The sequence below is a fragment of the Danio rerio genome, chromosome 15 (genome assembly GCF_049306965.1).
Source record: "Danio rerio strain Tuebingen ecotype United States chromosome 15, GRCz12tu, whole genome shotgun sequence".
NCBI classification, from domain to species: Eukaryota; Metazoa; Chordata; class Actinopteri; order Cypriniformes; family Danionidae; genus Danio; species Danio rerio.
The window spans coordinates 4,274,637-4,290,370 of record NC_133190.1 but is presented as its reverse complement, the minus strand read 5'-3'; the positions used below and the strand labels follow the sequence as shown (position 1 = coordinate 4,290,370).

The 15,734-nt window shown below is 38.9% G+C and overlaps 1 protein-coding gene across 1 annotated transcript; it reads left to right on the top strand.

The window, feature by feature from the left end:
* Window positions 1-5,025: 5,025 nt before the first annotated feature.
* Window positions 5,026-10,526, top strand: LOC101885866 (transmembrane 4 L6 family member 19). The gene is made up of 5 exons (XM_021466309.3): window positions 5,026-6,124; window positions 7,581-7,649; window positions 7,818-7,972; window positions 8,120-8,312; window positions 10,421-10,526. The coding sequence occupies exons 1-5, from the start codon at window positions 5,954-5,956 to the stop codon at window positions 10,433-10,435; spliced, it is 603 nt and encodes a 200-aa protein (XP_021321984.2). The 5' UTR covers window positions 5,026-5,953; the 3' UTR covers window positions 10,436-10,526.
* Window positions 10,527-15,734: the final 5,208 nt, after the last annotated feature.

The window sequence follows — 15,734 nt, the reverse complement described above, 5'->3', positions numbered from 1 at the left end:
AGCAATTTATTATATAAGAAAAAGACTTGCGCAGCTTCTTCTGCTGCAGCAAATTCCGTTTTTCTTTTTGATAGTTGATGCCAATTTATCAGGAAGTTAATCTGAATGAAATCCAATCTTTAGTCGCAAATCTTTTAGGCAATATTTCAGTTTTGCGCATAAATTTAATTAGCATCTTTAAACCGAAATGTAACTATTGAAACTTTTCATTTTGCACAAAAGAATTTTACAAAGTGAAAACAGGCTCTAAAATGTTGAAGCAAAATAAAAAACAACAAACAGACAAACATCTTAACCTTATAATACCAACCGCATAAAATGCACCCAATGTTGTTGTTTTTTTTTGACCCAGGGTTTAATATTCACTTAGATTTGTATTTTCTAATGATGATAATAATAACAATAATAATAGTTGCGTGTCTGATTTGTCAGACATACAGAATTCCCCTCACGGAGGCTTGAGTCTTGTGAATCTGCTGACTGTGATTGAGGTTGAGTCATTTGACTTGGCTTCTTTAGATGCAACAGAACACCATCATAGTTTGGTCATACAGCCGGTTTGTTGCATGCAGCCATAGAAGGACAAAGTGGCTCAGCTGTTTAGTAATTTCAAAGTAAAGGCACAAAATATGAATACAAAGAAAATTAATGTAAAAAAAAAAATTATTTTGTAATCTGATATTATTGGACTTATGTAAAAGACACACTAAAACAAAAGGAAAACATTGTGCAAGCATGAACAGCATCACAATGAATCAGTGAAAAACTATTGTGCAATCGTTTGTTGCAAATTATTTACAGGAGGTTTAAGGCAATAGTTGCTGCAAAAACGTGAATTTAGATATTTGCTCACCCTGATGCCAAAAGAAATCAATATGACTCACTTTATTCCACTGGAGAAAGAGAAGAAAAGGAGATATTTTGAATATGTCACTCTTACATATGCAATTACAACGGTGGATTTAACTGACATAAAAAGGACAAAAGCACTGATTAAATCTTAAAAATAGCATTTCTTACAACTTTAAATGTATTAATAATTAGTTATTATTGTAACAGTTATTAATTATTAGCCCTCCTAGAATTTTTTAAAAATATTCCTCAGGTGCTGTTTAATAGAGCAAGCAAACTTTTATGCTGCATTCACATCAGACGCGGAAGATGCGTCAAGCGCGAGTGATTTACATGTTAAGTCCATGCAAAGACGCGAACAGACATCCTCTCGTGTTTTACGCGAATATCTCGAGTTCGAAAATCTAAACTTCAGCGGACATTCGCACCGCGTTAACCAATTGGGAGCTTGCTTTTGTGGGGGTTGTGATTATGACGTAGCGCCTGTTGTTAGCGTCCTGGGGGGGAAAATCCTCCTGCCGACAACAGTTCATCAAACTGGGCTTGGCTCAGTCAGAAGCACGGCTGAAAGCTTCCATCATCCAGGTTCAGTTTCTGGGGGAGTTTATGAGCTTGCAGAGCTGGGTGCACCTCTGAAAGGATCTAGTGGAGTTAGACACTGCTCCAAACGAATTGACGCTGTTTTTCAGCCTTCATAAAGCACATGAAGTTATTCGCTCAATAAAATCCATGTTAGCAATTTATCAACAAAGCCACCGGGCAGACAGAAGCCCTGCCCATGACGCAAATCTGCGTCTGTTGTAAAGGGAGTTTGACGCGCAAAATGAAGCGAGTAAACTTAAAATGTTTACGCGTCTATTTACATGTGAATAGCACGATTTATCTACGCTTGCTGTGTCTGGTATGAACACAGCATTAGAGTATTTCCGTTGACATGTTTCCTTGTTTTTGTTTTTTCTGTTAGCCACAGAACAAACCACTGTTGTCCAATAACCTGCCTAACTAACATAACTTTAATCTAATTGCCAAAGTCATATCACCCTGCAACCCAAGACCAGTTACTTACTGAAGCTAAGCAGGGCTGAGCCTGGTCGGTATGGAAAAAACTAGGTTTTTGGTGGAAGTGGGCCTTCAGAGGGCACTTAACCTGTGGCCTGTGTGAGTCCTAATGCCCCAGTAAAAAGTGAATACTGTCATCTTTCGGATGAGATGTTAAACCGAGGTCCTGACTCTCTGTGGTCATTAAAAATCTCATGGCTACTCTTGTAAAGAGTAGGGGTGTAACCTTAGTGTCCTGGTCAAATTCCCTTCATCGGCATCTACCCATCGTAGCCTCCCAATCATCCCCATCCATTTTCGTTTAAAATATTCTGTACATTAAATAGCACTTAGGAAATATTTGAAATAAAATTGAACTTCATAAGATAATAATTATGAGGTCAACCGTATACAGTATATGCAACATAGGCTCATTCTAAAAACGTAGCCCTATATACGTTTCTGGAGACTGCAAATTATGTAGCCAGAGGTACATATGGCTGCATTTCATTTTTTTTTAACGCTACAGGGCGGTATGACGCCATTCCTTTTTTGCGCTTACCAGCTCAGCGCTTATCTCTGTGTGAACAGCTTTCCTGCTGTAACCAGTTTGCCCAGTTAGCTCGCCATCTACATTGGCGGACTTGAGACGCAGAGGGGAGGTGACCACGATGACGAGGTTCGAGCTCAGTGAAGAACGGTTCCAGAAAGAAGGTAATATAAAAACACAATCCAAAAAATTAAAGAAATAGTAAATAAACAGGGTGAGGATGTGGTAAAAATCAGACGAGGGCTTTTCTTTTTCTGGATTGCTTTTGAAAATTGTTGGTTGGATTTAGGGAAGTACTGTAGGTGGGCCAGTCAATCAGTAAAATTGGTTGGGTTTAGGGAAGGAGGAGGGTGGGTCAGTCAGTCAGTCAGTCAAACAGTCAGTCAACAGCGGTCTCTGTTGGGTTTACGCGAGAACAGCAGGCGCAAATGACACTCGCGAGAAAAAAACTCGTACACAGCAGCCTCAAGGATTCACAAAAAAAAAAACTTTCCTCCTGGGACGTATTTTGTGGTATCCAGAAATGTATATAGATGTATTTACAGAATAAGCCTGGGTTGAGTATATGACATAATTATATAAGTAAATGAAGAGTTCAAATGCAAATCCTCTAAATGCCATATGAAAAATTACAGTTACATTTATGTTCAGTTTTTTTCACTTTTATGATGATGATTAGGTTATTTTCATTGCCTTTAAAGTGAAATAAATGGACATAAACAAAGGATGATTATTTTAGAAGAACAATTCTGATTGCACTTAGTGGCTTTTCTATTTGAACTCTTCAAGAAATTCACAATTAGTGAGTGCCATTGGCCAGTTTAATGTATAAATCCAAACTGCAGATTTATTTGTACACCATGACTGTTTTGGATTTTAGCCTTGTCAGCTGCTTGTGTGTGTCACATAAATGTGGGGAGGAAACACACAGCAGTATTTAAGCAGACACGGTTCCTCATCTTGGAATATTCAATCACTGCTGAAGAGTCTTCAGAGCATCACAGACAACACTTGCTATCTCTGACCACATATAATCCACTATTTTCCACTCTTCTTGAAAAGGTAAGCTTTTGTTTGTTGTAATTTTTTTTAAACAAATGGATCGCTCACAATTTACAGTGAAGTTTAGTTTAGTTGAATCAGATGTGTATTGTGAGTGAGTGTTGCTGTTGATTCAAATGCGTGCAACTGCAAAAGCGTGCAGCGCAGCAGGCGGTTAAAACACGAGGGGCGCATGAGCAGCGGGCAAAACACGCACGGCCATTAGTAAACCATTCAAAAAGGCGACTCTCAACGCAAAAAACGCATTCGATGTGATTGGTCTCTTATGTTTTGAAAACAACCATCTGGATTTACTTTATCCCACTTATTACTTGGCTACTTGCTACATAACATAAAAACTAGACACAAAACATTGTTCTGAGTTGTAATAGCTTACTAATTCTTTAATTAAATGCAAAGCTGACAGAAACTAAAACAGCAATACATCAATCTAAGTTTTTTTCAGTCACGATGAATAAGTATGGCAATGAATATTGTTCGTTGTTTGATCATGTTACTAAATACATCAACTAACATTAATGCAACTGTAGGTAACACTTTAGTTCTCAATTCACAGTATGAACGAACCATCCACTAACACTTCTAGCTTCATTAACTACAAATCAGACCTGCTAGGTTTTTGTGATTCTGCGATCACTGAATCCAACGCAAAATAACACAAAAAGTAGCCATTTTTTGCGATCCTACAAAATTCTTGATTAAACGCAAAATAATCGCAAACAATTTAAATCATAAAACATCAAATTCTAAACCAATTAAACTCATTTTATTTATTTCAGTTTGCAATTATTTTTACATTACTCATAAACGTTGTATACGCAGCGCACGTGATGTATTTGAATGTCTCTCGCAAAATGATGTCTCACCTGCGCACTCACAAACATTACATTACATGGTATGGTATCTTTCCCAATAGTTGACGAAAGAAAACGATTCCCTGCCACTGACGATTTTTCGACAATCTGTGTTTCAGGTGTGGTACGCTAAGGCTATAATGTGATGTACATTAGTCTCCAGAGAGGGAAAACTGAAATAAAAAACTAAAAAATAAGATTTTATATATATATATATATATATATATATATATATATATATATATATATATATATATATATGAAGAGTTCAGATGCAAAAACCCCTAAAAGCCGTTCTAAACATCCTTCAAAAATTACTGGGTTTAAGATTTACTTTGTTTAAGATTTTAAATATTAAATAAAAATTACTGTGTTTAAGATTTTAATAATACACTGTAAAAAAATATCCGTAAATTCCAGTTTTACATGTTTTGTGATTCCTGTTTTTCATTCCATTTATTTGTGCTTTTGGGACCTTGATCTTTCCTCCAACAACTTTGAAAAGGTCGAAATAGTGACTTGTCTTAGCATTTTTATTAGTTTAAAGTGATATATTGACTGGGTTGGCGTTGTATATTATCTTACAAAACATTTATAATAAACTGCCAGTACATACTTTTACAGACTTATTTCTCAGTTTATGATTTCTTACACGATACAATATTTCAAGCTACTAAAATGTCAACAAAGATCACTTTGTTAAACTGCAGAGTTGAATTTTCAACATCAATAGTCGACAGAGCAGAGATCAACATCCAATAATTCAATTCACAACAGTAAATAAATGAAAATCACTAAAATATTGAAACTATTGATTAACAGGAATAGTTTTTATAACAGTGCAGGCAGGTAATAAACCAGCAGTTAATACCCACATAGCAAAATTTCTCTGGCCCACACAATCAGCTTTTGCATGGTCAAAATGCCGCAGTGAATTACGGTACATAATTGGACTAAGTCTAGCTTCCAGGCAAGGGCCAAACATGGACCATGTCTGGGTTAAGTTTAGCCAGGTTATTAACCCATAACTGGGCCATTGTCTGAAAGCCAAATTCCATTAGCAACACAGGTTAGAACAGATTGATAATTCAAACAATTATATCTTGAAAGTTTTCTGGATATAAATGAAGGCTAAAGAAGATGCAAACAGGAAGATGCACATTATTTTGTGTATTAATATATTTCCTTACACTTACTTATTTAAAATAATTAAAAGGATTTTAAATGTGAGTCAAGATAGGTCAAACTTATGAGGCCAAACTTATACATTTTTTTTATATCTGGGCCAAATACTACATTTGACATCTGGCCCATGTCATCTGGCCGCCTTAAAGACGGTGCCACCTCTGCCAAACCTGGGCCATGTGTGGCCCACATGCAATATGCCAGTGGCAGATGAATGCCTGCTGGGCCAGCTTTATGCCAAATCCGGGCCAGAATTCTTTTCTACCTGGGTAGCATAAATTGCAACCAATGCAACTTGGTTTTATACTGTATTTTATGTAATGCCAAAATTCACATTGTTCATAAATGATGCTTTGATGAGACGTGCAATGAAACTTAATGTAACATGTGATGCAGGATCTGCGCCGCAGAGATGTATATCAGCTCCAGGTGTGTGGGATTGACTCTGATCCCTACAGCGATCATCTCCATGCTTGCAAACTTGCTGCTGTTGTTTCCTGACATGAAGTATCGGTATCTGGCAAAGGGTCATGTGACTGCAGAGGCCTTGTGGTGTTCTGGCATCTGGGCATCTGGATTTCTGGTGAGTTTCCACTTAGTTTGAAGTTAGCTGCATGTGTACAGGCTAAAATATTATTGTGCAACATAATACGTTTGATTTTGGGATCATGTACAGTATATATATATATATAGATAATTTTAAAATCTAGATTAATCTCATTGTAATCTTAGACTTAATCTAGATTAAAATGGGTCACTTGAATTCTGCAGAAGGCATTCAGAATATGTTGGCTGCCCAAGTAATGACAAAAATAAGTCTTCGAGAAAGGGTTTCTCAAGCCAGGTGGCGCATTAGATTAGGGGCTCATCTCCTGTTTCCAAAATGCATCACAGACTGCTTGAGAAACTGTTCTACTGTGATAATTGGTGATGAAAATAAATGATTTTCAATAAGATGTACTTGTGTTTACTAACTGTTTATTCAGTTGAACATGAATTTTTGAACTGTAGGCCTACATAAGCTCCAAACAGCGATTTTTGATCACCTTAATCCGATTAAAGTCATCACTGAACTAAACAGAAATGGAATTAAGATGTGAAGTATGCAGATATTAGTGGCATTACTGAAGTAAACACTGCAATCAAACTATTACCGTCATGTAGGACTTTCGCCATATTTTCTGACAAGATCCACACACATGGCTGTCAGTAAAACACTGCGCACACACACACACACACACACATCGCGAAATGCGGGAATTTGTTTCTTTCAGTTTGGCATGCATTATTAAATCCCATAACATTCTCATCATCTCTTACTCCTTATTTGCATTTAATACCCCAATTTGTCACAGGGGCATAAATGAAATGTTCATGAGTGAATGTGAAACTGTCGAACTGCAGTTAAAGTCACCCAAAATTACAGGAAACTCTTACATGAAAGCACTTCACGTAAATACCTTATTAATAGTATTTTCTATTAAAGCAAATAACTAGATTACAGATCTCCATGTAAACATAGTCAGCAGTGTCTACTCTTCGAAGTAAGTGAAAGATCCAGAAGGGCATCCTGCTGATTTGATTCAGAAGGGCACTTTTTTGTCAGATGGCTCACCGGTCATGTAAACAATTGCGCTAACATATCAAGGTGAAAGTCATCATACAGTAGCTTGCGTAGAATAGACCAAGAATCTGACCCAACTTTGATAATAGATTAACGGCGATTTTTTTTTTTATCGCGCAATAAGATTCGATAACGACAATAATGGTCGATAACAGCCCACCATTAATGTACACACACACACACACACACACACACACACACACACACACACACACACTAAAATAAAATAAAATAATAAAAAACATTTTGTAGACAAACATAACTCTGGAAAAAAATAAAACTATTGAAAATAAACTTAAAATAAAAACAGAAAATATAAAAATAAAACTATTTAAAAATCGATAACACTGTAAAAAATTTAAATAAATAAAATTGGAATGACACATTTATATTTTTTATTTATATGTATTTTTAGGTGCTTGTAGCTGCTCGAGGTTTTACAACACACTACGAAAAGACAGGATGCTGTTATTTTGCTGCCGAGGTAAGATTATACAAATAAGATTGTATTTTGCTTTTCTTTTTAACCATCAGCATTAACATCTAAACAAATACTACGATTTTTTAAAAATAATTATCACGATTTTTCCTTGAAACAAGATTTTTTTTGGGTGAATTATTGTCGTCATTATTATTTTTCTTATCTGTCCAGGTTTTGCGTAAAATGGGCTACACATGTTTGGCTATTCTGGCTGCTGGCTTGTGCTTTTGGGTCAGCGGGACTGGTTTGGCACTGGGACCTTTATGTTTACATAACGGAACTCAAGGCCTAAAGTGGGAAAGACCATTAAAGCTAATCAAAACTGGGTAAGAAAACAGACTCTTATCTATGCAAATTAGGCATTAGGGACCAAATTTACTTACATCTTGCTTTCTGTTCTGTGCACTCAAATAATGATAGGCTATACTGTGTAAGTAAATGATGGAAGTGTTCATCTGTGACTGTTAATTCAGACAGACGCTGTATCTGTATGAGCCAGAGCGATGGGCATCTGCCTGTGTGGAGCCACGAGGAGTCGTGATCTGGAATCTGCTGCTTTTCTCTGTTCTCATGGTCGCCAGTGGCCTTCAGCTCATCTCCTGTGTCCTGCATCTCTTCATCGCCTTTCTGGAGTTCATGTGTGGACCACACTTCTGCAAGAACAAGGTATACATGTTCAAAATAATTTTCCTTTATTAAAATGTACATTTCAAGTCAAAATTGTCAAAATTGAATATTAAATTAAAAAGTAACAGGAGACTAAAGGTGCTTTCACACATGAGGATCAATTATTTTGTTCCGAAAGAGGGATTAAAGTTGTTACTGTGTTGCTTTTTGTTCTTGGAGCGGTTCACTTTCACACTGCAAAGTTTCTAAATGGACCAAAAGAGCTAAAACAAGTCACGTGCGAGTAAACTCTCCTCACATTGATCAGAGTTTCACAGTTATTTTGCAGAGTCCCGCTCAGCTTTCATGCGTCCTTATTTTAATTTATGACGATGAGCAATAAGACAATATAAGCAGTAGCTGTGCTTTCATTTTGAATGGTGATACCCACAGACATCGCCACAATATATAAATCAGAGCTAAGACTTCCTCATACATAGCCGTTGCATTATGGGCTCTACATTATATAGAGACATAAAAGATAAGCCAAGACTGCTGTTCAGTCAGTTTTCCTAACGGATAAACAGCTCTCGTTAATAGTTAACATGCTTTCACTTTCGTATTTGACATGAAACGCACATTTACCGGTAGGAATGACTTCCCACCCCACTCATAATTCTCCCTTCATATAGCCATATACTGTATGACATTTACATATTGATAATACTCTGTGATATTGCCTGGTTCAGATTGTATTGCTTTCTCCAACCCAGGCTCATTCTGAAAAAAATAGTACCCGTGGACGTTTCTGGAGACCGAGAAATACGTCCCGGGAGGTACGTATTTATGCAGTTTTTGTTTTCGCGAATCTGCGAGAGGCCACTGTGCACGCTTTTTTGTGCCTCAAACATCTCTCTTGAGCACCGTTCGCTAAACCCAGCAGAGGCCACTGTCGAACGACCTCCCGTCTGTCTGTCTGAATGACAGAATGATTGACCGTGCGACCGGCCAATCGGCCGACCCACACACCTTCCTCCTTCCCTGAACCCGACCAACGACGATTGACAAAAAGCCATCCAGAAAAATAAAAGCCCTCTTCTGATTTTGACCACGCTTTTGGATTTTGACCACATTCTCATCCCGTTATGAACTCGTTCGCTTTATTTTTGGGATTTTGTTTTTGTTTTCTTAACTGATTTCTGGAGCTGATGTTCCCCGGACTCGAGCCCGGTTGTCGTCACCACTCAGCTCCTCTCTCTCTGCGCCTACAGTCTGCCGACGGACACGATGAGCTAAACCAGACAAACTGGTTGCAGCGAGAAAGCCCTCCACACGAAGGTGAGTGAGCGGCCGGCCGGCAGGCGAGCACCGAAAGAAACGGCGTCACACCGCCCCGCAGCGTACGCTTCAAAAAATTAAATGCGGCTATACGTACCTCCGGCCACGTATTTCGCGGTCTCTAGAAACGTAGAAGGAACTACGTTTTCAGAAAGAGCCTGGGGCTTTCTCACTACAATCGATCCGCTCCAGAGTTCATTTCAATCGAGCTGAGACCACCTCATTCAGGCAAGTGCGATTGCTGGATTCACATACTCGAGCCCGGTTGTCGTCGCCGCTCAGCTCCTCTCTCTCTGCGCCTACAGTCTGCCGACGGACACGATGAGCTAAACCAGACAAACTGGTTGCAGCGAGAAAGCCCTCCACACGAAGGTGAGCGAGCGGCCGGCCGGCAGGCGAGCACCGAAAGGAACGGCGTCACACCGCCCCGCAGCGTACGCTTCAAAAAATTTAATGCGGCTATACGTACCTCCGGCCACGTATTTCGCGGTCTCCAGAAACGTAAACGGAACTACGTTTTCAGAATGAGTCTGGGTTGGCTTTCTCACTACAATCGACCCGCTCCAGAGTTAATTTCAATCGAGCCGAGACCACCTCATTCAGGCAAGTGCGATTGCTTGATTCACATTTGCAAAACGAACCACGCTAGCTAGGGAAACGCGCCAGGTTCCGAAACAAAAGTCTATGTGTGAAAGCACTCTTAGAGGTGGTAAAAGGGTAAAGTTACATGACAAAGATGTTTTACAACTAGGGATGGGATAGTTTATTAAAAAAAATCACATTTTTTAAATCACACTTAAACAGCGTATTTGTTTTTTCTTTCTTTTTAGGTTGTTCCAGCTTGAAATGAAGTAATTGTCATCTGCATGTGAGAATGATGTTGTTCGGGTTAAACAGTCAACTATGACTGATTACTTTATTTTAACCAAAGAGGAAACATAAATGAGAAGTGTGTTAGGAGAGTCACTTCATGTCCTCGAATCTGGGGTTCCTGTGGCTCAGCTGGCTGATAATGATGGCAACACTCTACGTTTGAATCCCAGGGAACACTTGAACATCAGATTAAGCACTGTAAACAACAATGTGCCAAATGCACAAATAGAAATAAGCTGTTTTAAATATATTTCAATGTGATATTTTATCCTTATGCACTTTAATATTTATGTATAAGAATGTGTCATTTAAATTGATATATATATATATATATATATATATATATATATATATATATATATATATATATATATATATATATATATAAACGTCTGTGTGTCAAAATATTGTTTAGTTAATACTAATATGCTGTTTGTTAATGAAATGCTGAATATTTAACAATATTTATCAAGATTAAAATCATGTATAAACACATCATTTTGTAAATAAATGTACAGTAGGGATGGGAAGATTCATAGATATGTATCGATTCGCGGTCATGCGCGTGCACGATGCGAGTGCATCGGTTGAGCAGCAGAGGATGAATGAAATTTTGGAAGCAAATCGAGATGCATCGTTTTTTGCGAGATGCATCGATTTTTCCGAGATACAGCTTATATTTTTAATATAGAATGTATTTTTTATTTATTAACAAGTGTTGTCAACCTGTTTTTGGCGCATAATTTAATCGACCTACATAAAGTAAGCCTTAGCAACGGATTTGCGGATGTGTACACTTACACTACAACTCAGTGTATCAGGTGTGCGGATGAAGCTAGTGGAGCGCCCTCAGAAAGCGTGAGAAGCAAAACAAACATTTTATTCCTCACTGAGTTTTAAATCTAAAGTATGGCAACATTATGGATTTAAGGATGGACGACATGACAGGACAGATGCAATTTGCAAAATGTGCCGCGCATCTTTAAAATACGCGGGCAGTACGACTAATCTGAAATCTCACTTGAAGTGGCGCCACGGTGTTGTTGTGAAAGCATCTTCCAGTGTTCCTGCATCCCCGGCTTTCGCACTGCTTCAACCAGCTCCAAAAGTGGTGAGAAAAGCATTGCAAGTTTTTTTTTCCGTGCGCAACAGTTTTGTGCGCTCTACGCCAATAACGAATGCTATTGCATTGTTCATCTGCAAAGATATTCAGCCTAGTGTCACGGAGAACGAAGGTTTTAAACACCTCCTCCTGTTAATTTTTATTTAATTATAATAATAATAATATTAATAATAATAATGATAAATATAATGGGTGTCACGGTGGCACAGTGGGTAGTTTGACCACCTCACAGCAAGAAGATTGCTGGTTTGTTATATTTTTATTAGCCTGTTGTTTACAGTGACAGTGATGTTTCAAAGCAGCATAACACTGCTAGTTCACGACCTTAAGTTTTGAATAATCAGTGGCAAAATATCTTTGTAAAACTTGTTTTCATAGTTGAAAAGTTAAATCCCAATTCTTGTTGTGCAATGCTCAACCTTTATGTTGAAAGAGTGCAAATATATATATATTTTTAATATATATTGCACTTATACATTCTGTTTATCTTGAAAATACTTAAATAATATGTGCTATATGTTCTAAAATGGCCCTCTACTGTAAACTGACACTCTGGCTCTGAGAGAAGAGCCAGTTTGTAAAAAAAGTCTTGGTTTTGCTTGGTTTATAAATAATCAAACTCATTCAATGGCACAGCATCCTCTTTCACATCATCTCATAAACTTGATCTAATTAGTTAGTGCTGAAATATCGCATCGTATCGTGATATGGGTGTGAATCGTATCGTGTTGCATCGCAATATGTCACAAATGTATCGCTAATATATCGGATCGTATTCTTTGTATCGAGATGCGTATCGGATCGGCATTATAGCTTAGATGCCCAACCCTAATGTACAGTACTATTTACTGAATTGCATTTATTTTTATTTAATTATATACAAGCAACACACTGTTGCACTTTATTCATTAATTCATTCAATTTCTTTTCAGCTTAGTCCCTTTATTAATCTGGGGTCGCCACAGCGGAATGAACCACTAACTTAACCAGCATAAGTTTTTACGCAACAGACGCCCTTCCAGCTGCAACCCATCTCTGGCAATGTTGCACTTTATAATAGTTTTTAGTCCAAAAAGAGAAATACACAAGAGAATCTTAGAAGATCAGACACAAAACTCAATAATAACAACCAACAGTCAACTCAACCAAACATGGTATTGCCACGGCCACATCACCCTGAACCCAAGCAGGGCTGATCCTGGTAAGTAGCTGGATGGATGACCACTTGATTAACTAGGTTGCTGTTGGAAGTGGTGTTAGTGAGGCCAGCTGGGTGACTTATGCCTCGTTTCCACTGACTGGTACGGTTCGGGCCGGTACGGATCACCTTTATCAGGCTTGCGTTTCCACCACCAAGGGTACCCTTTTGGTGGGCGTGGTGTATGACAAAGTCGACGTCATGCTCGCTCGAATAAATGTGTACAGTAAAGCTGTACGGGTCGTTCACATATCCTAATGAGCCGCACTTCTCACAAAACGGATGCTTTATACACATAAATACTTGTTTATAAATGTTTATTACTAACTTTTTCTATAAACATGATTTGATTATAACTGCAGATCAATGACTGTGTGAAATAGGCTACTGTAACGTCTGTAATTATATAAAATAAATACATAAATGCAACATATATGAACACATACAGAAAAATTACACACAGCAAACATTTAGTCCTTACTTGAGCTCAAACCTCTCATCTGTGTCTGTAATCTTCACCAGCACATGTAAGCTTTGATAGAGTAATTTTGTCATTCCCAGTTCAAATTAGTCCAAAAGACGAAGATAAACATGGCCGTTTCTTTATGATTTAGGTTGCTAAAACAATTTTGCTCCTGTGTTTTGACGGCTTCTCTTCGTTATATCAAATATAGAAGCGATCGTGAGCTCCCGGAAGAAAGCGAATACCGCTCGCACTTTTAGAAGGGCTCGTAAAACAACAACAGAACACGGCAGATTTTTCTTCTTGGCTTTGTGTCTGTTCACCGAGACGACAGCAAGGTTTGTTTGAGCTCGGGTCATCCATGGCTGGTTATTATATGCATATAGTATTTCCATGTAATGTCTCGGCTTTGTATTTAAAAAAACATGGCGATTCCTTTGTTTACGTTCTGTGTAGCTCCACGAGTTCGTGACTTATCTCTGTAACCAATCAGCGTTCAGCTGCACGTGTAGCTCCACCTTTTGGTACCCTTTCTCCCGTTTGGTACCCTTTCGAAAGGATGCCGAAAAAGTGGTACGGTACGGTTTGGTTTGGTACGCTTTTGACAGTGGAAACGACCAAACCGAACCGTACTGTACCACTCAGTGGAAACAGGCCATTAATGTCCCAGTAAAGTGAAGGGGACACTATACTGTCAGTGAGCGCTGTCTTTTGGATGACACATTAGACTAACGTCTTGACATTGGTCATTAAAAATACCATGGCACTTCTTGTAAAGAGCAGGGGTGTATCCCTGGTGTACTGGCCAAATTCCCTCCATTGGCTCTAACCCATCATGGCCTCCCAATCATCCTATCCACAAAATTGCAACCCAAGCTCATTCTGGAAACGTAGCCCCGCGGACGTTTCTGGAGACCGCGATTTACGTGGCCGGAGGTACGTAAAGGCCGTGTTTGGTTTTTTTCGAGCGATTGCTGCGGGGCGGTGTGGCGCCGCTCCGCCCCTCCTCTTCGCGCTCGCCGGCCGACGGCTCGCCTCCGAGTGGAGGGCATTCCCGACGCAATCAGTTTGTCCGCCTAGCTCACAGCGTTGCGTCGGCGGAGCGGAGGCCCCGGACGAGGAGGAGGAGGAGGAGGAGCCAGCCACGGTGGACGACGACCGGGATTGAGTCCGGGGAACAGCAGGTTCCGGAAATCAGGTAAGACGAAAAATGGAATCCGAAAAATAAGGCCAAGAATGCGGCAGGATCCGAAAACGCGGTTGAAATCGAAGACGAGGGCTTTTACTTTTTTTCTTTTATTTTTTTCCGATCCGGCGGCTTTTTGCGCTTTTTGCCCGCGCCCAGCGGCCTCTCGCGGATCCGCGAAAACAAAAAAACGCTCGAATACGTACCTCCCGGGACGTAAATCGCGGTCCGCAGAAACGTCCGCGGGGCTACGTTTCCACAATGAGCCCGGGTTGCAAAATTGGCTCTATTACTGTATCCCACTCCACCTATAGCTGGTGTGTGGTAAGCGTGCTGACGCCGTTTGTCCTGTGGCTGCCGTCACATTATTTAAGTGGATGCTGCACACTGGTGGTGGAATGGAGAGACCCTCCCTCGTGATTGTGAAGCGCTTTGGGTGCATGATCATACACAATAAATGCGGTTTATAAATACACATTAGATTACATTACATTACATATGGTATAAACACATTAGGCAACACACACAAGGAACAGGTGAGCACAATAGACAACCATAATAACAAACATCAACACAGTAGGTTATATTTGTATTATATAGAACATACATTTACATTAAATTTGTATTTATAGCAACCTACAAATAAGACAATAGAAGCGTCAAGCTACCAGGGGCCTCATTTATAAAACGTCGCTCTAAATTAATTCCAAGATCATTTCGCAACTTAAATGGCCTTGAAGAGCAATTCAGAAAAAATAGGCATGCATACAAAAAGCCTGTGTAGATTTCTCTTCCAAATGTTACATTTATAAATAGTAAATGATCTTGAAACCTTACAAAAATGCTTCTCACTTCACAATTTCGCCTGTAGGCCAACTACAGACTGTAAATAAACAGGAAAAAGGAACAAAAGCAAAACAATTCTGACACACTTATCAAGAAAACATTTCAGTTTTGGTTTTAAATGATGTGACTGATGATTGACAGCTCATGATTCTTGAGTATTGTGCAAATATGTGTGGCAGGAAAAAATCCAAATCCAACACAGACATGTGGCATAACAGTATTAGAGTGAACGCATCACAATCATGACATCAGCATGTTTAGAAGCGGTGGGAAAGAAAACATGCAACTTTTTAGACTAACTAATGATTTTCTAGTGGCCACAAGAGGGAGTCAGTGCTCAAATTTCTTGTCCATGTTTACTTTTCTAATAGTATGTTTGGGGATCCCATATAATATTATGCATTCCCAAATCTAATATAGATCAGTATACAGTAGTCATTGTTTGAAGTGGATCA